This window comes from Dendrobates tinctorius, unplaced genomic scaffold, assembly GCF_039654945.1.
Source record: "Dendrobates tinctorius isolate UK_male_01 unplaced genomic scaffold, ASM3965494v1 ptg000386l, whole genome shotgun sequence".
NCBI lineage: Eukaryota > Metazoa > Chordata > Amphibia > Anura > Dendrobatidae > Dendrobates > Dendrobates tinctorius.
In genome coordinates this window covers 1,049,711-1,076,127 of record NW_027362052.1, presented here as the reverse complement: position 1 = coordinate 1,076,127, position 26,417 = coordinate 1,049,711, and the positions used below count along the sequence as shown (strand labels likewise).

The following is a 26,417-nucleotide window of genomic DNA, read 5'->3' as shown; positions in this document are numbered from 1 at the left end:
AATAGAAAGGTCCTGTGTGCATTACTACAATGCCTATGCTCCATAGAGACCAATGACGATATCACCTTCTATCGAATGTTCTAATAGAAAGGTCCTGTGAGCATTACTACAATGCCTATGCTCCATAGAGACCAATGACGATATCACCTTCTATCCCATGTTCTAAGAGAAAGGTCCTGTGTGCATTACTACAATGCCTATGCTCCATAGAGACCAATGACGATATCACCTTCTATCCCATGTTCTAATAGAAAGGTCCGGTGTGCATTACTACAATGCCTATGCTCCATAGAGACCAATGACGATATCACCTTCTATCCCATGTTCTAATAGAAAGGTCCTGTGTGCATTACTACAATGTCTATGCTCCATAGAGACCAATGACGATATCACCTTCTATCCCATGTTCTAATAGAAAGGTCCGGTGTGCATTACTACAATGCCTATGCTCCATAGACACCAATGACGATATCACCTTCTATCCCATGTTCTAATAGAAAGGTCCTGTGTGCATTACTACAATGCCTATGCTCCATAGAGACCAATGACGATATCACCTTCTATCCCATGTTCTAATAGAAAGGTCCTGTCAGCATTACTACAATGTCTATGCTCCATAGAGACCAATGACGATATCACCTTCTATCCCATGTTCTAATAGAAAGGTCCTGTGTGCATTACTACAATGCCTATGCTCCATAGAGACCAATGACAATATCACCTTCTATCCCATGTTCTAATAGAAAGGTCCTGTGTGCATTACTACAATGCCTATGCTCCATAGAGACCAATGACGATATCACCTTCTATCCCATGTTCTAATAGAAAGGTCCTGTGTGCATTACTACAATGCCTATGCTCCATAGAGACCAATGACGATATCACCTTCTATCCCATGTTCTAATAGAAAGGTCCTGTGTGCATTACTACAATGCCTATGCTCCATAGAGACCAATGACGATATCACCTTCTATCTCATGTTCTAATAGAAAGGTCCTGTGTGCATTACTACAATGCCTATGCTCCATAGAGACCAATGACGATATCACCTTCTATCCCATGTTCTAATAGAAAGGTCCTGTGTGCATTACTACAATGTCTATGCTCCATAGAGACCAATGACGATATCACCTTCTATCCCATGTTCTAATAGAAAGGTCCTGTGAGCATTACTACAATGCCTATGCTCCATAGAGACCAATGACGCTATCACCTTCTATCCCATGTTCTAATAGAAAGGTCCTGTGTGCATTACTACAATGCCTATGCTCCATAGAGACCAATGACGATATCACCTTCTATCCCATGTTCTAATAGAAAGGTCCTGTGAGCATTACTACAATGCCTATGCTCCATAGAGACCAATGACGATATCACCTTCTATCCCATGTTCTAATAGAAAGGTCCTGTGTGCATTACTACAATGTCTATGCTCCATAGAGACCAATGACGATATCACCTTCTATCCCATGTTCTAATAGAAAGGTCCTGTCAGCATTACTACAATGTCTATGCTCCATAGAGACCAATGACGATATCACCTTCTATCCCATGTTCTAATAGAAAGGTCCGGTGTGCATTAATACAATGTCTATGCTCCATAGAGACCAATGACGATATCTCCTTCTATCCCATGTTCTAATAGAAAGGTCCTGTGTGCATTACTACAATGCCTATGCTCCATAGACACCAATGACGATATCACCTTCTATCCCATGTTCTAATAGAAAGGTCCTGTCAGCATTACTACAATGTCTATGCTCCATAGAGACCAATGACGATATCACCTTCTATCCCATGTTCTAATAGAAAGGTCCTGTGTGCATTACTACAATGCCTATGCTCCATAGACACCAATGACGATATCACCTTCTATCCCATGTTCTAATAGAAAGGTCCTGTGTGCATTACTACAATGCCTATGCTCCATAGAGACCAATGACGATATAACCTTCTATCCCATGTTCTAATAGAAAGGTCCTGTGTGCATTACTACAATGCCTATGCTCCATAGAGACCAATGACGATATCACCTTCTATCCCATGTTCTAATAGAAAGGTCCTGTGTGCATTACTACAATGTCTATGCTCCATAGAGACCAATGACGATATCACCTTCTATCCCATGTTCTAATAGAAAGGTCCTGTGTGCATTACTACAATGTCTATGCTCCATAGAGACCAATGACGATATCACCTTCTATCCCATGTTCTAATAGAAAGGTCCTGTGTGCATTACTACAATGCCTATGCTCCATAGAGACCAATGACGATATCACCTTGTATCCCATGTTCTAATAGAAAGGTCCTGTGTGCATTACTACAATGTCTATGCTCCATAGAGACCAATGACGCTATCACCTTCTATCCCATGTTCTAATAGAAAGGTCCTGTGTGCATTACTACAATGCCTATGCTCCATAGAGACCAATGACGATATCACCTTCTATCTCATGTTCTAATAGAAAGGTCCTGTGTGCATTACTACAATGCCTATGCTCCATAGAGACCAATGACGATATCACCTTCTATCTCATGTTCTAATAGAAAGGTCCTGTGTGCATTACTACAATGCCTATGCTCCATAGAGACCAAAGACGATATCACCTTCTATCCCATGTTCTAATAGAAAGGTCCTGTGTGCATTACTACAATGCCTATGCTCCATAGAGACCAATGACGATATCACCTTCTATCTCATGTTCTAATAGAAAGGTCCTGTGTGCATTACTACAATGCCTATGCTCCATAGAGACCAATGACGATATCACCTTCTATCCCATGTTCTAATAGAAAGGTCCTGTGAGCATTACTACAATGCCTATGCTCCATAGAGACCAATGACGATATCACCTTCTATCCCATGTTCTAATAGAAAGGTCCTGTGTGCATTACTACAATGCCTATGCTCCATAGAGACCAATGACGATATCACCTTCTATCCCATGTTCTAATAGAAAGGTCCTGTGAGCATTACTACAATGTCTATGCTCCATAGAGACCAATGACGATATCACCTTCTATCCCATGTTCTAATAGAAAGGTCCTGTGTGCATTACTACAATGCCTATGCTCCATAGAGACCAATGACGATATCACCTTCTATCCCATGTTCTAATAGAAAGGTCCTGTGAGCATTACTACAATGTCTATGCTCCATAGAGACCAATGACGATATCACCTTCTATCCCATGTTCTAATAGAAAGGTCCTGTGTGCATTACTACAATGCCTATGCTCCATAGAGACCAATGACGATATCACCTTCTATCCCATGTTCTAATAGAAAGGTCCTGTGAGCATTACTACAATGCCTATGCTCCATAGAGACCAATGACGATATCACCTTCTATCCCATGTTCTAATAGAAAGGTCCTGTGTGCATTACTACAATGCCTATGCTCCATAGAGACCAATGACGATATCACCTTCTATCCCATGTTCTAATAGAAAGGTCCTGTGAGCATTACTACAATGTCTATGCTCCATAGAGAGCAATGACGATATCACCTTCTATCCCATGTTCTAATAGAAAGGTCCTGTGTGCATTACTACAATGCCTATGCTCCATAGAGACCAATGACGATATCACCTTCTATCCCATGTTCTAATAGAAAGGTCCTGTGAGCATTACTACAATGTCTATGCTCCATAGAGACCAATGACGATATCACCTTCTATCCCATGTTCTAATAGAAAGGTCCTGTGAGCATTACTACAATGTCTATGCTCCATAGAGAGCAATGACGATATCACCTTCTATCCCATGTTCTAATAGAAAGGTCCTGTGAGCATTACTACAATGTCTATGCTCCATAGAGACCAATGACGATATCACCTTCTATCCCATGTTCTAATAGAAAGGTCCTGTGAGCATTACTACAATGTCTATGCTCCATAGAGACCAATGACGATATCACCTTCTATCCCATGTTCTAATAGAAAGGTCCTGTGTGCATTACTACAATGCCTATGCTCCATAGAGACCAATGACGATATCACCTTCTATCCCATGTTCTAATAGAAAGGTCCTGTGTGCATTACTACAATGCCTATGCTCCATAGAGACCAATGACGATATCACCTTCTATCCCATGTTCTAATAGAAAGGTCCTGTGAGCATTACTACAATGCCTATGCTCCATAGAGACCAATGACGATATCACCTTCTATCCCATGTTCTAATAGAAAGGTCCTGTGTGCATTACTACAATGCCTATGCTCCATAGAGACCAATGACGATATCACCTTCTATCCCATGTTCTAATAGAAAGGTCCTGTGAGCATTACTACAATGTCTATGCTCCATAGAGACCAATGACGATATCACCTTCTATCCCATGTTCTAATAGAAAGGTCCTGTGAGCATTACTACAATGTCCATGCTCCATAGAGAGCAATGACGATATCACCTTCTATCCCATGTTCTAATAGAAAGGTCCTGTGAGCATTACTACAATGTCTATGCTCCATAGAGAGCAATGACGATATCACCTTCTATCCCATGTTCTAATAGAAAGGTCCTGTGTGCATTACTACAATGTCTATGCTCCATAGAGACCAATGACGATATCACCTTCTATCCCATGTTCTAATAGAAAGGTCCTGTGAGCATTACTACAATGTCTATACTCCATAGAGACCAATGACGATATCACCTTCTATCTCATGTTCTAATAGAAAGGTCCTGTGTGCATTACTACAATGCCTATGCTCCATAGAGACCAATGACGATATCACCTTCTATCCCATGTTCTAATAGAAAGGTCCTGTGTGCATTACTACAATGCCTATGCTCCATAGAGACCAATGACGATATCACCTTCTATCCCATGTTCTAATAGAAAGGTCCTGTGTGCATTACTACAATGCCTATGCTCCATAGAGACCAATGACGATATCACCTTCTATCCCATGTTCTAATAGAAAGGTCCTGTGTGCATTACTACAATGTCTATGCTCCATAGAGACCAATGACGATATCACCTTCTATCCCGTGTTCTAATAGAAAGGTCCTGTGAGCATTACTACAATGTCTATGCTCCATAGAGACCAATGACGATATCACCTTCTATCCCGTGTTCTAATAGAAAGGTCCTGTGAGCATTACTACAATGCCTATGCTCCATAGAGACCAATGACGATATCACCTTCTATCTCATGTTCTAATAGAAAGGTCCTGTGAGCATTACTACAATGCCTATGCTCCATAGAGACCAATGACGATATCACCTTCTATCCCATGTTCTAGTAGAAAGGTCCTGTGAGCATTACTACAATGTCTATGCTCCATAGAGACCAATGACGATATCACCTTCTATCCCATGTTCTAATAGAAAGGTCCTGTGTGCATTACTACAATGTCTATGCTCCATAGAGACCACTGACGATATCACCTTCTATCTCATGTTCTAATAGAAAGGTCCTGTGTGCATTACTACAATGCCTATGCTCCATAGAGACCAATGACGCTATCACCTTCTATCCCATGTTCTAATAGAAAGGTCCTGTGTGCATTACTACAATGTCTATGCTCCATAGAGACCAATGACGATATCACCTTCTATCCCATGTTCTAATAGAAAGGTCCTGTGTGCATTACTACAATGCCTATGCTCCATAGAGACCAATGACGATATCACCTTCTATCCCATGTTCTAATAGAAAGGTCCTGTGTGCATTACTACAATGCCTATGCTCCATAGAGACCAATGACGATATCACCTTCTATCCCATGTTCTAATAGAAAGGTCCTGTGTGCATTACTACAATGCCTATGCTCCATAGAGACCAATGACGATATCACCTTCTATCCCATGTTCTAATAGAAAGGTCCTGTGAGCATTACTACAATGTCTATGCTCCATAGAGACCAATGACGATATCACCTTCTATCCCATGTTCTAATAGAAAGGTCCTGTGTGCATTACTACAATGCCTATGCTCCATAGAGACCAATGACGCTATCACCTTCTATCCCATGTTCTAATAGAAAGGTCCTGTGAGCATTACTACAATGTCTATGCTCCATAGAGACCAATGACGATATCACCTTCTATCCCATGTTCTAATAGAAAGGTCCTGTGAGCATTACTACAATGTCTATGCTCCATAGAGACCAATGACGATATCACCTTCTATCCCATGTTGTAACAGAAAGGTCCTGTGTGCATTACTACAATGCCTATGCTCCATAGAGACCAATGACGATTTCACCTTCCATCCCATGTTCTAATAGAAAGGTCCTGTGAGCATTACTACAATGCCTATGCTCCATAGAGACCAATGACGATATCACCTTCTATCCCATGTTCTAATAGAAAGGTCCTGTGTGCATTACTACAATGCCTATGCTCCATAGAGACCAATGACGATATCACCTTCTATCCCATGTTCTAATAGAAAGGTCCTGTGAGCATTACTACAATGTCTATGCTCCATAGAGACCAATGACGATATCACCTTCTATCCCATGTTCTAATAGAAAGGTCCTGTGAGCATTACTACAATGTCTATGCTCCATAGAGACCAATGACGATATCACCTTCTATCCCATGTTGTAACAGAAAGGTCCTGTGTGCATTACTACAATGCCTATGCTCCATAGAGACCAATGACGATTTCACCTTCCATCCCATGTTCTAATAGAAAGGTCCTGTGAGCATTACTACAATGCCTATGCTCCATAGAGACCAATGACGATATCACCTTCTATCCCATGTTCTAATAGAAAGGTCCTGTGTGCATTACTACAATGCCTATGCTCCATAGAGACCAATGACGATATCACCTTCTATCCCATGTTCTAATAGAAAGGTCCTGTGAGCATTACTACAATGTCTATGCTCCATAGAGACCAATGACGATATCACCTTCTATCCCATGTTCTAATAGAAAGGTCCTGTGTGCATTACTACAATGTCTATGCTCCATAGAGACCAATGACGCTATCACCTTCTATCCCATGTTCTAATAGAAAGGTCCTGTGTGCATTACTACAATGCCTATGCTCCATAGAGACCAATGACGATATCACCTTCTATCTCATGTTCTAATAGAAAGGTCCTGTGTGCATTACTACAATGCCTATGCTCCATAGAGACCAATGACGATATCACCTTCTATCTCATGTTCTAATAGAAAGGTCCTGTGTGCATTACTACAATGTCTATGCTCCATAGAGACCAATGACGATATCACCTTCTATCTCATGTTCTAATAGAAAGGTCCTGTGTGCATTACTACAATGCCTATGCTCCATAGAGACCAATGACGATATCACCTTCTATCCCATGTTCTAATAGAAAGGTCCTGTGTGCATTACTACAATGTCTATACTCCATAGAGACCAATGACGATATCACCTTCTATCCCATGTTCTAATAGAAAGGTCCTGTGTGCATTACTACAATGTCTATGCTCCATAGAGACCAATGACGATATCACCTTCTATCCCATGTTCTAATAGAAAGGTCCTGTGTGCATTACTACAATGTCTATACTCCATAGAGACCAATGACGATATCACCTTCTATCCCATGTTCTAATAGAAAGGTCCTGTGTGCATTACTACAATGTCTATACTCCATAGAGACCAATGACGATATCACCTTCTATCTCATGTTCTAATAGAAAGGTCCTGTGAGCATTACTACAATGTCTATGCTCCATAGAGACCAATGACGATATCACCTTCTATCTCATGTTCTAATAGAAAGGTCCTGTGTGCATTACTACAATGCCTATGCTCCATAGAGACCAATTTTTCGGACTATAAGACGCACCCAGGTTTTAGAGGTGGAAAATAGGGGAAAAATATGTTTGAACTAAAAAAAGTGGTAAAATATTTAATAACATATTATATGTGGTGATATATATTTTAGTACGTTATTATGTTGGGAGCTACAGGTAGAAGATGGTGCTGCGGGACCAGTCTGGTGTCTGTACTGTATGAAGACGCTGGAGGGTGAGTATAAGAATGGGGGCACAGGGCTTATATTTAACCCCTTACTATCCAATCACGGACACAGTCCGTCATCAGACATCTCACCGGCTTTGATGAGGGCTCCGCCGCTGAGCCCGCATCAAAGCCGGGACATGTCAGCTGTTATGAACAGCTGACATGTGCCCGCAATAGGCTCGAGCGGAATCGCCGTCCGCCCGCGCCTATTAACTAGTTAAATCCCCCTGTCAAAGCTGACAGCGGGCATTTAAATAGCATTTCCGGACACCAGGCCAGAAATGATGTCATCGCCGACCCCCGTCACGTGATCGGGGGTCAACGCCATGTTGCCTGGACAACCAGAGGTCTCTGAGATCTCTATGGTTGTTCCAGGTATATGGCTTTCAGCGCCACCCATTGGTCGGCGCTGAAAGCACAGCAGTACATCTGCTACATATGGGTGATCTGCTCATCGCCCATATGTAGCAGAGCCGATCGGGTTGCACATGCTTCTAGCCTCCTATGGAGGCTATTGAAGCATGCCAAAAGTAAAAAAAAATTGTTTAAAAATAAAAAAAAAAAAACCTAAAAGTTCAAATCACCCCCCTTTCGCCCCAATCAAAATAAAACAGTAAAAAAAAAAAATCCCACAAACATTAGGTATCACCGCGTTCAGAATCGCCCAATCAATAAAAAAAAGCATTAACCCGATCGCTAAACGGCGTAGCGGGAAAAAAATTCAAAACGCCAGAATTACGTTTTTTTTGGTCGCCAAGACATTGTATTAAAATGCAATAATGGGCGATCAAAAGAACGTATCTGCAAAAAAGTGGTATTAAAAACGTCAGCCTGGCACAGAAAAAATAAGCCCTCACCCGACCCCAGATCATGAAAAATGGAGACGCTACAGGGTCTCGGAAAATTGCGCAATTTTTTTTTTTTTTATAGCAAACTTTGGAATTTTTTTGCACCACTTAGATAAAAGAGGACATAGACAATGACGGTGTCTATGAACTCGTAATGACCTGGAGAATCATAATGGCAGCTCAGATTTAGCATCTAGTGAACCTAGCAAAAAAGCCAAGCAAAAAACAAGTGTGGGATTGCACATTTTTGGCAGTTGTACCGCACTTGGAATTTTTTCCCCCCGTTTTAGAGTACACGACATGGTAAACCAATGGTGTCATTTAAAAGTACAACTCGTCCCGCAAAAAATAAGCCGTCACATGGCCATATAGACGGAAAAATAAAGTTATGGCTTTGGAAAGAAGAGGAAAGAAAATGCAAAACCAAAAATACCCCTGGTCATGAAGGGGTTAAAGCACCACTCTAGCACTGAAAAATAACACTTGAGTGCTGCTTTAAGATCCCATGGGAGAACTATAACTCCCAGCATGTCCTGCAGATCCTATGGCATGCTGGGAGTTATAGTTCACCACAGGATGTCAGTGATTTTTATGTGCTGCAGTTACTAACCTTCCAATTCCTTCTTGTGCAGGCTGCTGCTCACTGTGCTCAGTGCAGGTCCTGCAGCCAGCCACGCTGCGGGGAGGTAATGCAGCATCCCATGGCCGCACTGAGCCGTCTTATGTCCTCACCACAGCTCATGTAAGAGGAAGCTGCGCTGTTTGTAGTGCGGTCTCTGCAGGACCTGTGATGACATCATGAAGAGGCAGGGCTTTGTGCGGTCAGGTGATGCTCCAGCCCGCCCTCTTCATGACCTCACCACAGGTCCGCCACAGGAGCATTCCGCATCAGCACAGCCCTGGCTGTGCTGCCTGTCAGGTAGGTGGCGATCCCTCCTGCGGCACTATGCTCCTGCCCCCTCCACCACCGGACACACATCTCCCCAGCTGCTGCAGGAATCGGTGCTGGGGAAACCATGTGGGTCTGTCCTTCGCTGCTCCCCGCTCAGCTGACAGGACAGCGGGGAAGTGGCTCATGAATATTCACTTCACTTTAAGTATCGGGACCAGTGGTTTCACCAGCGGCTGGATTCCTGCAGCAGGCAACATTTTCCTGCGATCCCAGAGCGGTCTCACTCCACCGCTGCCCCCTCCCCATATGCTACATTCCGACCATAAGACGCACCCACACTTTCCTCCCAAATTTGGAGGAAAAAAAGGGCGTCTTATGGTCAGACAAAATACGGTATATAATTTATACAATGTGATTTTCTGCATTTTATTTTGACTAGCTGAAGCACCCTGCGTTGCCCGGGCATAGAGACTAACTGTGGTTATAACAAATTATAATGATTATGCTCCATCCCATAGTCCAGTGCCCATATACCCATCATACATATCTGCCATCCCATAGTCCCGCGTTCATATACCCATCACACATATCCTCCATCCCATAGTCCCGTGCCCATATACCCATCATACATATCTGCCATCCCATAGTCCCGTGTTCATACACCCATCATACATATTCGCCATCCCATAGTCCCGTGCCCATATACCCATCATACATATCCTCCATCCCATAGTCCCGTGCCCATATACCCATCATACATATCCTCCATCCCATAGTCCAATGCCCATATACCCATCATACATATACTCCATCCCATAGTCCAATGCCCATATACCCATCATACACATCCTCCATCCCATAGTCCAATGCCCATATACCCATCATACATATCCTCCATCCCATAGTCCAATGCCCATATACCCATCATACACATCCTCCATCCCATAGTCCAATGCCCATATACCCGTCATACATATCCTCCATCCCATAGTCCAATGCCCATATACCCATCATACATATCCTCCATCCCATAGTCCAATGCCCATATACCCGTCATACATATCCTCCATCCCATAGTCCAATGCCCATATACCCATCATACATATTCGCCATCCCATAGTCCCGTGCCCATATACCCATCATACATATCCTCCATCCCATAGTCCAATGCCCATATACCCATCATACATATTCTCCATCCCATAGTCCCGTGCCCATATACCCATCATACATATTCGCCATCCCATAGTCCCGTGCCCATATACCCGTCATACATATCTGCCATCCCATAGTCCAGTGCCCATATACCCATCATACATATCCTCCATCCCATAGTCCCATGCCCATATACCCATCACACATCCTTCATCCCATAGTCCCGTCCCCATATACCCATCATACATATTCGCCATCCCATAGTCCCGTGACCATATACCCATCATACATATTCGCCATCCCATAGTCCCGTGCCCATATACCAGTCATACATATCTGCCATCCCATAGTCCCGTGCCCATATACCCATACATATCCTCCATCCCATAGTCCCGTGCCCATATACCCACCATACATATCCGCCATCCCATAGTCCAGTGCCCATATACCCATCATACATATCCTCCATCCCATAGTCCAGTGCCCATATACCCATCATACATATCCTCCATCCCATAGTCTCGTGCCCATATACCCGTCATACATCCTCCATCCCATAGTCTCGTGCCCATATACCCGTCATACATATCCTCCATCCAATAGTCCCGTGCCCATATACCCATCACACATCCTCCATCCCATAGTCCCGTGCCCATATACCCGTCATACATATCTGCCATCCCATAGTCCCGTGCCCATATACCCGTCATACATATCTGCCATCCCATAGTCCCGTGCCCATATACCCATCATACATATCCTCCATCCCATAGTCCCGTGCCCATATACCCACCATACATATCTGCCATCCCATATACCCATCATACATATCCTCTATCCCATAGTCCAGTGCCCATATAACCATCATACATCCTCCATCCCATAGTCCCGTGCCCATATACCCACCATACATATCTGCCATCCAATAGTCCCGTGCCCATATACCCATCACACATCCTTCATCCCATAGTCCCGTGCCCATATACCCATCATACACATCCTCCATCCCATAGTCCCGTGCCCATATACCCATCCTCCATCCCATAGTCCCGTGCCCATATACCCATCATACACATCCTCCATCCCATAGTCCCGTGCCCATATACCCATCATACACATCCTCCATCCCATAGTCCCGTGCCCATATACCCATCATACACATCCTCCATCCCATAGTCCCGTGCCCATATACCCATCATACACATCCTCCATCCCATAGTCCCGTGCCCATATACCCATCATACACATCCTCCATCCCATAGTCCCGTGCCCATATACCCATCATACACATCCTCCATCCCATAGTCCCGTGCCCATATACCCATCATACACATCCTCCATCCCATAGTCCCGTGCCCATATACCCATCATACACATCCTCCATCCCATAGTCCCGTGCCCATATACCCATCATACACATCCTCCATCCCATAGTCCCGTGCCCATATACCCATCATACACATCCTCCATCCCATAGTCCCGTGCCCATATACCCATCATACACATCCTCCATCCCATAGTCCCGTGCCCATATACCCATCATACACATCCTCCATCCCATAGTCCCGTGCCCATATACCAATCATACACATCCTCCATCCCATAGTCCCGTGCCCATATACCCATCATACACATCCTCCATCCCATAGTCCCGTGCCCATATACCCATCATACACATCCTCCATCCCATAGTCCCGTGCCCATATACCCATCATACACATCCTCCATCCCATAGTCCCGTGCCCATATACCCATCATACACATCCTCCATCCCATAGTCCCGTGCCCATATACCCGTCATACATATCCTCCATCCCATAGTCCAATGCCCATATACCCGTCATACATATTCTCCATCCCATAGTCCCGTGCCCATATACCCATCATACATATTCGCCATCCCATAGTCCCGTGCCCATATACCCATCATACACATCCTACATCCCATAGTCCAATGCCCATATACCCATCATACATATCCTACATCCCATAGTCCCGTGCCCATACACCCGTCATACATATTCTCCATCCCATAGTCCCGTGCCCATATACCCATCATACATATCCTCCATCCCATAGTCCAATGCCCATATACCCATCATACATATCCTACATCCCATAGTCCCGTGCCCATATACCCATCATACATATCCTACATCCCATAGTCCCGTGTTCATATACCCGTCATACACATCCTCCATCCCATAGTCCCGTGCCCATATACCCATCATACACATCCTCCATCCCATAGTCCCGTGCCCATATACCCATCATACACATCCTCCATCCCATAGTCCCGTGCCCATATACCCGTCATACATATCCTCCATCCCATAGTCCAATGCCCATATACCCGTCATACATATTCTCCATCCCATAGTCCCGTGCCCATATACCCATCATACATATTCGCCATCCCATAGTCCCGTGCCCATATACCCATCATACATATCCTCCATCCCATAGTCCCGTGCCCATATACCCATCATACATATCCTCCATCCCATAGTCCCGTGTTCATATACCCGTCATACATATCCTCCATCCCATAGTCCAATGCCCATATACCCATCATACATATTCTCCATCCCATAGTCCCGTGCCCATATACCCATCATACATATTCGCCATCCCATAGTCCCGTGCCCATATACCCGTCATACATATCTGCCATCCCATAGTCCCGTGCCCATATACCCATCATACATATCCTCCATCCCATAGTCCCGTGCCCATATACCCATCATACATATCCTCCATCCCATAGTCCCGTGCCCATATACCCATCATACATATCCTACATCCCATAGTCCCATGCCCATATACCCATCATACATATCCTCCATCCCATAGTCCCGTGCCCATATACCCATCACACATCCTTCATCCCATAGTCCCGTCCCCATATACCCATCATACATATTCGCCATCCCATAGTCCCGTGACCATATACCCATCATACATATTCGCCATCCCATAGTCCCGTGCCCATATACCCGTCATACATATCTGCCATCCCATAGTCCCGTGCCCATATACCCATCATACATATCCGCCATCCCATAGTCCAGCGCCCATATACCCATCATACATATCCTCCATCCCATAGTCCAGTGCCCATATAACCATCATACATATCCTCCATCCCATAGTCTCGTGCCCATATACCCGTCATACATCCTCCATCCCATAGTCTCGTGCCCATATACCCGTCATACATATCTGCCATCCCATAGTCCCGTGCCCATATACCCATCATACATATCCTCCATCCCATAGTCCCGTGCCCATATACCCACCATACATATCTGCCATCCCATATACCCATCATACATATCCTCTATCCCATAGTCCAGTGCCCATATAACCATCATACATCCTCCATCCCATAGTCCCGTGCCCATATACCCATCATACACATCCTCCATCCCATAGTCCCGTGCCCATATACCCATCATACATATCCTCCATCCCATAGTCCAGTGCCCATATACCCATCATACACATCCTCCATCCCATAGTCCCGTGCCCATATACCCATCATACACATCCTCCATCCCATAGTCCCGTGCCCATATACCCATCATACACATCCTCCATCCCATAGTCCCGTGCCCATATACCCATCATACACATCCTCCATCCCATAGTCCCGTGCCCATATACCCATCATACATATCCTCTATCCCATAGTCCAGTGCCCATATAACCATCATACACATCCTCCATCCCATAGTCTCGTGCCCATATACCCGTCATACATCCTCCATCCCATAGTCTCGTGCCCATATACCCGTCATACATATCTGCCATCCCATAGTCCCGTGCCCATATACCCATCATACATATCCTCCATCCCATAGTCCCGTGCCCATATACCCACCATACATATCTGCCATCCCATATACCCATCATACATATCCTCTATCCCATAGTCCAGTGCCCATATAACCATCATACATCCTCCATCCCATAGTCCCGTGCCCATATACCCATCATACACATCCTCCATCCCATAGTCCCGTGCCCATATACCCATCATACATATCCTCCATCCCATAGTCCAGTGCCCATATACCCATCATACACATCCTCCATCCCATAGTCCCGTGCCCATATACCCATCATACACATCCTCCATCCCATAGTCCCGTGCCCATATACCCATCATACACATCCTCCATCCCATAGTCCCGTGCCCATATACCCATCATACACATCCTCCATCCCATAGTCCCGTGCCCATATACCCATCATACATATCCTCCATCCCATAGTCCCGTGCCCATATAACCATCATACACATCCTCCATCCCATAGTCCCGTGCCCATATACCCATCATACATATCCTCCATCCCATAGTCCCGTGCCCATATACCCATCATACATATCCTCCATCCCATAGTCCAGTGCCCATATACCCATCATACACATCCTTCATCCCATAGTCCCATGCCCATATACCCATCATACACATCCTCCATCCCATAGTCCAGTGCCCATATACCCATCACACATCCTCCATCCCATAGTCCAGTGCCCATATACCCATCATACACATCCTTCATCCCATAGTCCCGTGCCCATATATCCATCATACACATCCTCCATCCCATAGTCCCGTGCCCATATACCCATCATACATATCCTCCATCCCATAGTCCAGTGCCCATATACCCATCATACAGTTGTGGCCAAAAGTATTGACACCCCTGCAATTCTGTCAGATAATACTCAGTTTCTTCCTGAAAATGATTACAAACACAAATTCTTTGTTATTATTATCTTCATTTAATTTGTCTTAAATGAAAAAACACAAAAAGAATTGTCCTAAAGCCAAACTGGATATAATTCCACACCAAACATAAAAAAGAGGGTGGACAAAAGTATTGGCACTGTTCGAAAAATCATGTGATGCTTCTCTAATTTGTGCAATTAACAGCACCTGTAACTTACCTGTGGCACCTAACAGGTGTTGGCAATAACTAAATCACACTTGCAGCCAGGTGACATGGATTAAAGTTGACTCAACCTCTGTCCTGTGTCCTTGTGTGTACCACATTGAGCATGGAGAAAAGAAAGAAGACCAAAGAACTGTCTGAGGACTTGAGAAACCAAATTGTGAGGAAGCATGAGCAATCTCAAGGCTACAAGTCCATCTCCAAAGACCTGAATGTTCCTGTGTCTACCGTGCGCAGTGTCATCAAGAAGTGTAAAGCCCATGGCACTGTGGCTAACCTCCCTAGATGTGGACGGAAAAGAAAAATTGACAAGAGATTTCAAGGCAAGATTGTGCGGATGTTGGATAAAGAACCTCAACTAACATCCAAACAAGTTCAAGCTGCCCTGCAGTCCGAGGGTACAACAGTGTCAACCCGTACTATCCGTCGGCGTCTGAATGAAAAGGGACTGTATGGTAGGAGACCCAGGAAGACCCCACTTCTTACCCCGAGACATAAAAAAGCCAGGCTGGAGTTTGCCAAAACTTACCTGAAAATGCCTAAAACGTTTTGGAAGAATGTTCTCTGGTCAGATGAGACACAAGTAGAGCTTTCTGGGCAAAGGCATCAACATAAGAGTTTACAGGAGAAATAGAGGCATTCAAAGAAAAGAACACGGTCCCTACAGTCAAACATGGCGGAGGTTCCCTGATGTTTTGGGGTTGCTTTGCTGCCTCTGGCACTGGACTGCTTGACCGTGTGCATGGCATTATGAAGTCTGAAGACTACCAACAAATTTTGCAGCATAATGTAGGGCCCAGTGTGAGAAAGCTGGGTCTCCCTCAGAGGTCATGGGTCTTCCAGCAGGACAATGACCCATAACACACTTCAAAAAGCACTAGAAAATGGTTTGAGAGAAAGCACTGGAGACTTCTAAGGTGGCCAGCAATGAGTCCAGACCTGAATCCCATAGAACACCTGTGGAGAGATCTAAAAATGGCAGTTTGGAGAAGGCACCCTCTAATATCAGGGACCTGGAGCAGTTTGCCAAAGAAGAATGGTCTAAAATTCCAGCAGAGCATTGTAAGAAACTCATTGATGGTTACCGGAAGCGGTTGGTCGCAGTTATTTTGGCTAAAGGTTGTGCAACCAAGTATTAGGCTGAGGGTGCCAATACTTTTGTCTGGCCCATTTTTGGAGTTGTGTGTGAAATGATTAATGTTTTGCTTTTTGCTTCATTCTCTTTTGTGTTTTTTCATTTAAGACAAATTAAATGAAGATAATACCAAAGAATTTGTGTTTGCAATCATTTTCAGGAAGAAACTGAGTATTATCTGACAGAATTGCAGGGGTGTCAATACATTTGGCCACAACTGTACATCCTCCCTCCCATAGTCCCGTGCCTATATATCCGTCATACATATCCTTCATCTCATAGTCCAGTGCTTATATGGGGCTTTGCGTGTGGAGCGAGTGGAGCTATGCAGAGCGGACAGAGTAATGTGGAGTGGGCGTGGCTTGATGCACATACATATAATATATATATATATACACACACACACACACATACAGTAATATGTATCTCTAAACTCCTGGAACGCCTGGTCCACTCCCGTCTGATCCGCTATCTCTCTTCTCGACCCTCTCCAATCCGGTTTCCGCTCTTTACACTCCACTGAAACTGCCCTCACTAAAGTCTCTAATGATCTGCTAACAGCTAAATCTAATGGTCACTACTCCATGCTAATTCTCTTCTATCTCTGCAGCATTCGACACTGTGGATCATCAGCTCCTCCTCACTATGCTCCATCGGGCCCTCAGGGACACCGTTCTCTCCTGGTTCTCCTCCTATCTCTCTGACCGCTCCTTTACTGTATCTTTTGCCGGTTCCTCCTCCTCTCACCTTCCCCTTACTGTTGGGGTTCCTCAAGGATCGGTTCTAGGCCCCCTCCTCTTCTCCTTGTGTGTCCAATATGGGCAGTATACAATCAGTAGATTTGGGTTCCAGTACCATCTCTATGCTGATGACCCCAATTATATACTTCTACTCCTGACATCGCTCCAGCCTTTCTAGAAAACACCGGAATATTCAGGATTGAGAGTCCTCAGCGGTTGATGCCTATTAATGGCGAACTGAAAAGATGGTGACACATTGCAAGCTTTCGAGACTACGTAGGGCTCTTCCTGCGTCTGGAAAGCTGCAATGTGTCACCATCTTTTCAGTTCGCCATTAAAAGGCATCAACCACTGAGGACTCTCAATTCTGAATATTCTTCTATCTACTGGCTAACACGGTACAAACAGATATATCTTTCCTGTACAAAACACCAGTGATTATTTTACCACTGTCATCAACATCATGTCATCCCTTTTTCTGAAACTGAACCTGTCAAAAACCAAACTCCTTGTGTTTCCTCCCGCTACTAATGTACCTACGCCCGACATTTCCATTTCTGTATGTGGTTCCACTATTACTCCCCAGCAACATGCCCGCTGTCTTGGGGTCATACTTGATTCCGAGCTTTCATTCGCCCCCCACATCCGATCACTGGCTCGCTCTTGTCATCTGCACCTCAAAAACATTTCTAGAATTCAACTTTTTTTTTTTTAACTTTTCAACTCTGCAAAAACTCTTATGTTGCTGTTATTCATACTCGTCTGGACTATTGTAACTGTCTTCTAATCGGTCTCCCTCTTACCAAACTCTCCCCTCTCCAATCTGTCCTGAATGCTGCAGCCAGGATCATATTCCTCATCAATCGTTACACCGATGCCTCTACCTTGTGCCAGTCATTACACTGGTTACCCATCCACTCCAGAGATGAATGTAAAATCATCCTCAATAATCCGAGCCTCCCTCTCCTGTCTCCAGGACTTCTCACGTTCTGCATCAATTCTTTGGAGTGCACTACCCAGCACAATTCAATTAATCCCCAATACCCACAGTATAATGGTGCCCTAAAAACGTATTTCCTCAGATTGGTCTGCCGCCTTAACCTACTTATCCAAATATCCCTGTGTTGCCCATTCATAATTTTCATTACAACCAGGGCCTCATGTCATCTGTTCTTACACACGTTATTGCACTTAAAAGCCCTCTACGTCTGTACTCTTACACACACTGGCTGGTGACCGGTTCATGTAGCATTACACGAACACCCGATTCTTACACTATGGCTGGTCAGAACAATGAAAGCAATTGTCACCACCCACCTTTCGTGTCTCCCCTGTTTCCTCATAGATCGGAAGCTTGCGATCAGGGCCCTCATTCCTCCTGTATCTGGCGATTTATGTGATTATTATTATTCTATGACTTATTGTCTGTACATGTCCCCTCTAAAATGTAAAGTGCTGCCGAATACGTCGGTGCTAGAGAAATAAAATGAAAGTGTAAATTAACAATTGTGACCTATCCAAAGGGAATATGCCTCTGTAACAATTCATCCAAGACACCACAGCCATGAACACTCTATAGGACAGCTGCCAGATCTTCGCTCCATCAAGAGGGACAAACATGTGTCATTCTACAGGATGCCAGCTTAGGGGACCACGGTCTGGGCTGAAAGAACACAGATCTGCTTCATTGAGCATCAGTGAACTCAATCCCACGATTTGGACCCACCGGTCACCTGAGCCACATGGCTACAGTTAGGAAAGTCAGGAATGAGACTCGCCTGTCGCTTGGCTCCATGGACATGTTCGGATTAGTCAGGTTGTGACCCTCAGGTCAACTGGCCTTGGGCCGCAATAGACTGTCAGCTTCCTAAGCTTGTTATCTCCTCTCTGTGAGAGCCACAGGTGGCAGAGTCAGCCCTGGAAGCTCTGAAGTCACAACCGTTCTTATCCCAGCAAGTCAGCGGTAGGGTGAGACTCTAATCTACACCATCTTGGGTAATTTGCTGGGACTGTTCTAGGTGTTATCTGCCTGTTTTGTGGTTCAATAAAATATTGCCACACTGTTTTACCCTCATCCTGTGTTGTCTGAGTAGTACTATGCCCCCAGTAAAAGGAGAGAGGGCATTTGGTGGGATGAGGCCAGGCCCGTGCACTTTTGCGCTAGCGCACCCGCTGACCCGTGTCTCCACAAGACAAAGAAAATGGTCGCTAGAGGAGCAGGTGGTAGAGATGCCACAAGGACAGAGGAACTTCATCTCCCATAAGAACACCTGCTTATTACTAACTGAGGGACCAGAGTAACCAGGGCTGTGGAGTCGGAGTCGGAGTCAGTTTTGGTTGGAGTCGGAAGAAATGTACCGACTCCAGCTTTAAAAAAAAAAAAAAGGTATTAATATTTCATAATTGAACTTTCATATGAATTTTATAAATGTTACTCAAATATATATGTTCTATCAAACTATGAACAACAGTGATAAGCAGTTCTGCTGGAGATAGAGACATTTCTTACTTCTTGTGTGTCACTGTTCTCCACTGCCCTTATCTAATCTTATACTTGGTTAACCTCATGCTGCCCCAACCCCCCTACTTACAATGTATGAAACTGAAAGTGAAAATGTGTTGCAAATTCTTAGTAGTAAAGCTCCTCCTCTAGACTAGATCATACTAGATGTGCGTCTTCCAAGCATCTCACAGCTGCCTGCTACTCAGAAGAGGAAGACTGTAAGAAGTATTATCCATTCAACAAACTTTGCATCAGTTAACTGTGAGTACATGAGGAATAATAACAGTGTTACTGACCACTATATCAGTTGTACGACCTGGCAATAATTTTGTACAATTGTTTTTAGGAAAAACAATTGTCATTTTGATTGTGAATGCAGAATTAAAAACCTGAGAATGTCAAAGAAGCATCACATTAAATCAGCTGTATTTGAACATTTCACCATCACTCAAGATAGAAAACATTATGTCTGTCAGTGTATGACAAATGATCCAGACGAAAACAAATGCTGTGAAGCCAAGATGAGTGCATATTCAGGCAAAGATAAAAATGCTCCTACTAGAGCTTCTAATCTAAAGAGACATTTACAGCGCTTTCATCCAGAAGTACTGAAAGCAGTGGATGAGAAAGACTGCATCCAAACCAATGAACCAGTGCCCAGCTCTTCCAGCCAAACAAAGGAGCAGAGAACTTTGCAGCCATCAGTTGCAAGATATTTTGTCAGTGACAAAGTTACTGTGACAATGACAGTAGATACATTTAAAAAACAGATCATAGAGCTTGTTGTAAAGGATAGTGTGCCTATTTCATTATTTTCACGACCAGCTTTTAGGTGTCTGAATGGGGAAATGGCCCGCAAGCTTGGTGTTTCTCTGGAGAGAGAGAGTATTAGAAAATTAGTAATTGAAGAAGCTTTTAAACAAAAGGAAGAACTTAAAAAAAACTCTCAAGGGACGCTTTCTGTTTCTTAAAATGGATGCCTGCACACGTCACAGAGTGAACTATTTTGCCATCAATGTCCGATTTGTTTGTGACAAAAATGAAATAGTTACCAAGACATTGGCAGTAAAAGACACCAAAGCTCATCACACCAGTGAGTTTCTCCAGGTCTTGGTGGAAAAGGTTCTGCAAGACTATGAACTTAAAAAAGAGCAAGTTCTTTCTGTCGTAACTGACAATGCTTCAAATATGATAAGTCCTATTAAGCTAATGAATGAGAGTAATGATGGTGACCAGCAGCTAGAAGAACATTCTGGGTCCACAGACACAGAAATGTTTGAAATAGAGGAACACAGTATTGTAACTGAGGAGCAAACTGAAGTTGCTTCAGATGAACAGCAACATGATAGTTTAGATGATCTTGTTGAAACTGTGTAAATATGTTCTTTCATTCATCACATGCGCTGTGTTGTGCATACGCTACAGCTGGCTATAACAGACAGTCTGCAAGAAGGACATGCTGCTGCACTGATTGGCAAGGTGAGAAAATTGGCTACTGTTGCCAGAACCCCTAAAGTTGACTCAATTTTGAAGAGACGTGCTGGAAAAGGGGCAATTATTGATCAAGCCACACGATGGGGCAGTACTTAATGATTCAGCGCTTGGTTGAACTGAAAACCTTTCTTGTAGACATGGCTAACCCTCAACTGACGCTAAATGAAAGTCAGTGGAATCAGGTGACTGAGCTGGAAAAATTGCTAGAGCACCCATTTACAGTGACTAAAAAATTACAAGCAGAGGACTTAACTCCAGGTATTTTCTTAAAGGAGTGGAAGAACCTGATGTTTCGCCTGTCCCAAAGAGGAGGGTTAATTGCAAGTGGCATTGCTACATCAATGAAATGGAGAGAGGAGCTACTGTTACAAAATAACATTCTTTTGGCAGCTGTTTATGTAGACCCAATGCATCGGATTCTTCTAGATGATCAACAGCTAAGTAAAGGAAAAGAAGCTCTGTTTGAAATAGCAGTAAGGATGAAAGGGTTGCAGCACAGTCAGGAGGAACAAGAAGAATTTGGTCGTCCTGCCACATCTTCACCCTCATCATCAACTGATGAAGAATTTAATTTCGAAAAATATTTGGATCACAAGGACCGTGCAAAGCGTTCCCGCATACAAGAAGAGTCATCCCCATCAAGGAACACAGCCAGGACATTTCAGCAGAATTTTTCATGTGCACTAAAAGAAATTGAGAAATTTGACCGTTCATCAAAAATAACAGTGCAACAAGCGATTCCTCTGTATCCTGACATTGTCAGAGATGTTGCCCGAGTGGTTACTGCTTTGCCACCAACACAAGTTAGTGTAGAGAGGTTGTTCTCTGCTCTCAAAATAATTAGATCAGATTTGAGGGCATCCATGAAGGAGGATCTGACAGAGGCAATACTTTTTCTGAGGACAAATTTATAGATTTCTTCTTATTAACTGCATAAAAGTGTTTATTGCATATTTACTTACAGTTTAGAAAAGTTTATAAAAGTTATTTGCTATATTCTAATTGTATTCTAATAAATGTAGTTTTTGCTCTAAGTGGTCTGATTACTTATATGATGGTGAGAAACTGAATAAGCACGATGTTTAATATTTTACAACAGTAAATTTGTTGTTATGAATTGGCCATTTATGAAGGAGTCGGAGCCTGATAAAATCCAGGAGTCGGAGTCGCAACTGTGGCTTACCGACTCCACAGCCCTGAGAGTAACGCACAAACTTCACTCAGTGAGGGCAAAAAGCTAGTTTCTCACATCAGAACGGCTTACCATGAGGAGAAAGGACGAGCCCCGCGGCCATCTCTAACCAGGGCGCCGCCCAGTCACAAATCCCAAATAGATTGCCGCCCAGGTTCAGTGCTCAAACGGAGCGCCGCCTGGTGGCAGTTGTAGAGCGCAGTAGAAACTATGTTGAATGTTTGGAAGTCACTAGGAACCAGTCTGCTGGATCACATTTCCCTCATAGCACTGAAACCTGCAGACACTCTACATGCACTCACCTTATCGGGCACTCTGACACTTTCCAACACTCGGCCACATTCCCCCCATCCCAGGACAGACGAGACGTCTGCAGCCTCTCGATTAGTGGAACCCTCTTCAAAGAAGCCTGGAAACAGCGGAGATGGGAACGCCATCTGTGTAGAAGGGACGGGAAGACAAGACAGTTAGTGAGACACGGCCTCCTGCATGGAGAGGGTAACGGTGCTGTAGGCTGCAGTCACAGGTCTGCGCGAGGCAATGAGGCCGGTGAGCTCAGCGCCAGAGGCCCCTGTGTGCTCCACATCACAACCACTCTCCATATTACACACAAGGAAGTAACGGAGTACTCGCCTCCGACACAACTGAGCTCTCCCACCCCGCCCCATCCTCTGCCCTCGCCTACGCTATACTTTCCTATCCTGCCATCCCCTCACTGCCATTCCCCTCCTCCCCTTTCTTACCCACATCTCCACGCCCGTCCTCTCTCCGGTCTCCTCTCCCCTCGCCCGGCCTCTCCTCGGTCTCTCCCCTCCCCTCGCCCGTCCTCTCTCCGGTCTCTCCCCTCGCCCGGCCTCTCTCCGGTCCTCTCCCCTCCCCTCGCCCGGCCTCTCTCCGGTCCTCTCCCCTCCCCTCGCCCGGCCTCTCTCCGGTCCTCTCCCCTCCCCTCGCCCGGCCTCTCTCCGGTCCTCTCCCCTCCCCTCGCCCGGCCTCTCTCCGGTCCTCTCCCCTCCCCTCGCCCGGCCTCTCTCCGGTCCTCTCCCCTCCCCTCGCCCGGCCTCTCTCCGGTCCTCTCCCCTCCCCTCGCCCGGCCTCTCTCCGGTCCTCTCCCCTCCCCTCGCCCGGCCTCTCTCCGGTCCTCTCCCCTCCCCTCGCCCGGCCTCTCTCCGGTCCTCTCCCCTCCCCTCGCCCGGCCTCTCTCCGGTCCTCTCCCCTCCCCTCGCCCGGCCTCTCTCCGGTCCTCTCCCCTCCCCTCGCCCGGCCTCTCTCCGGTCCTCTCCCCTCCCCTCGCCCGGCCTCTCTCCGGTCCTCTCCCCTCCCCTCGCCCGGCCTCTCTCCGGTCCTCTCCCCTCCCCTCGCCCGGCCTCTCTCCGGTCCTCTCCCCTCCCCTCGCCCGGCCTCTCTCCGGTCCTCTCCCCTCCCCTCGCCCGGCCTCTCTCCGGTCCTCTCCCCTCCCCTCGCCCGGCCTCTCTCCGGTCCTCTCCCCTCCCCTCGCCCGGCCTCTCTCCGGTCCTCTCCCCTCCCCTCGCCCGGCCTCTCTCCGGTCCTCTCCCCTCCCCTCGCCCGGCCTCTCTCCGGTCCTCTCCCCTCCCCTCGCCCGGCCTCTCTCCGGTCCTCTCCCCTCCCCTCGCCCGGCCTCTCTCCGGTCCTCTCCCCTCCCCTCGCCCGGCCTCTCTCCGGTCCTCTCCCCTCCCCTCGCCCGGCCTCTCTCCGGTCCTCTCCCCTCCCCTCGCCCGGCCTCTCTCCGGTCCTCTCCCCTCCCCTCGCCCGGCCTCTCTCCGGTCCTCTCCCCTCCCCTCGCCCGGCCTCTCTCCGGTCCTCTCCCCTCCCCTCGCCCGGCCTCTCTCCGGTCCTCTCCCCTCCCCTCGCCCGGCCTCTCTCCGGTCCTCTCCCCTCCCCTCGCCCGGCCTCTCTCCGGTCCTCTCCCCTCCCCTCGCCCGGCCTCTCTCCGGTCCTCTCCCCTCCCCTCGCCCGGCCTCTCTCCGGTCCTCTCCCCTCCCCTCGCCCGGCCTCTCTCCGGTCCTCTCCCCTCCCCTCGCCCGGCCTCTCTCCGGTCCTCTCCCCTCCCCTCGCCCGGCCTCTCTCCGGTCCTCTCCCCTCCCCTCGCCCGGCCTCTCTCCGGTCCTCTCCCCTCCCCTCGCCCGGCCTCTCTCCGGTCCTCTCCCCTCCCCTCGCCCGGCCTCTCTCCGGTCCTCTCCCCTCCCCTCGCCCGGCCTCTCTCCGGTCCTCTCCCCTCCCCTCGCCCGGCCTCTCTCCGGTCCTCTCCCCTCCCCTCGCCCGGCCTCTCTCCGGTCCTCTCCCCTCCCCTCGCCCGGCCTCTCTCCGGTCCTCTCCCCTCCCCTCGCCCGGCCTCTCTCCGGTCCTCTCCCCTCCCCTCGCCCGGCCTCTCTCCGGTCCTCTCCCCTCCCCTCGCCCGGCCTCTCTCCGGTCCTCTCCCCTCCCCTCGCCCGGCCTCTCTCCGGTCCTCTCCCCTCCCCTCGCCCGGCCTCTCTCCGGTCCTCTCCCCTCCCCTCGCCCGGCCTCTCTCCGGTCCTCTCCCCTCCCCTCGCCCGGCCTCTCTCCGGTCCTCTCCCCTCCCCTCGCCCGGCCTCTCTCCGGTCCTCTCCCCTCCCCTCGCCCGGCCTCTCTCCGGTCCTCTCCCCTCCCCTCGCCCGGCCTCTCTCCGGTCCTCTCCCCTCCCCTCGCCCGGCCTCTCTCCGGTCCTCTCCCCTCCCCTCGCCCGGCCTCTCTCCGGTCCTCTCCCCTCCCCTCGCCCGGCCTCTCTCCGGTCCTCTCCCCTCCCCTCGCCCGGCCTCTCTCCGGTCCTCTCCCCTCCCCTCGCCCGGCCTCTCTCCGGTCCTCTCCCCTCCCCTCGCCCGGCCTCTCTCCGGTCCTCTCCCCTCCCCTCGCCCGGCCTCTCTCCGGTCCTCTCCCCTCCCCTCGCCCGGCCTCTCTCCGGTCCTCTCCCCTCCCCTCGCCCGGCCTCTCTCCGGTCCTCTCCCCTCCCCTCGCCCGGCCTCTCTCCGGTCCTCTCCCCTCCCCTCGCCCGGCCTCTCTCCGGTCCTCTCCCCTCCCCTCGCCCGGCCTCTCTCCGGTCCTCTCCCCTCCCCTCGCCCGGCCTCTCTCCGGTCCTCTCCCCTCCCCTCGCCCGGCCTCTCTCCGGTCCTCTCCCCTCCCCTCGCCCGGCCTCTCTCCGGTCCTCTCCCCTCCCCTCGCCCGGCCTCTCTCCGGTCCTCTCCCCTCCCCTCGCCCGGCCTCTCTCCGGTCCTCTCCCCTCCCCTCGCCCGGCCTCTCTCCGGTCCTCTCCCCTCCCCTCGCCCGGCCTCTCTCCGGTCCTCTCCCCTCCCCTCGCCCGGCCTCTCTCCGGTCCTCTCCCCTCCCCTCGCCCGGCCTCTCTCCGGTCCTCTCCCCTCCCCTCGCCCGGCCTCTCTCCGGTCCTCTCCCCTCCCCTCGCCCGGCCTCTCTCCGGTCCTCTCCCCTCCCCTCGCCCGGCCTCTCTCCGGTCCTCTCCCCTCCCCTCGCCCGGCCTCTCTCCGGTCCTCTCCCCTCCCCTCGCCC

General features: G+C 47.6%; 1 protein-coding gene across 3 annotated transcripts in view; it reads right to left on the bottom strand.

Annotated features, from left to right (window-relative positions):
• TAF1C (TATA-box binding protein associated factor, RNA polymerase I subunit C) overlaps positions 1-26,417 on the bottom strand; it is a 116,903-nt gene that overhangs the window by 89,592 nt on the left and 894 nt on the right. For 2 of the 3 annotated variants that reach the window (XM_073563317.1, XM_073563318.1), the window contains exon 2: positions 23,183-23,317. In XM_073563317.1, coding sequence (XP_073419418.1) covers positions 23,183-23,317 — 135 coding nt within the window. Of the gene's footprint in view, positions 1-23,182; positions 23,321-26,417 lie in introns of those variants that run through there. The other variant, XM_073563319.1, reaches the window with a different exon arrangement.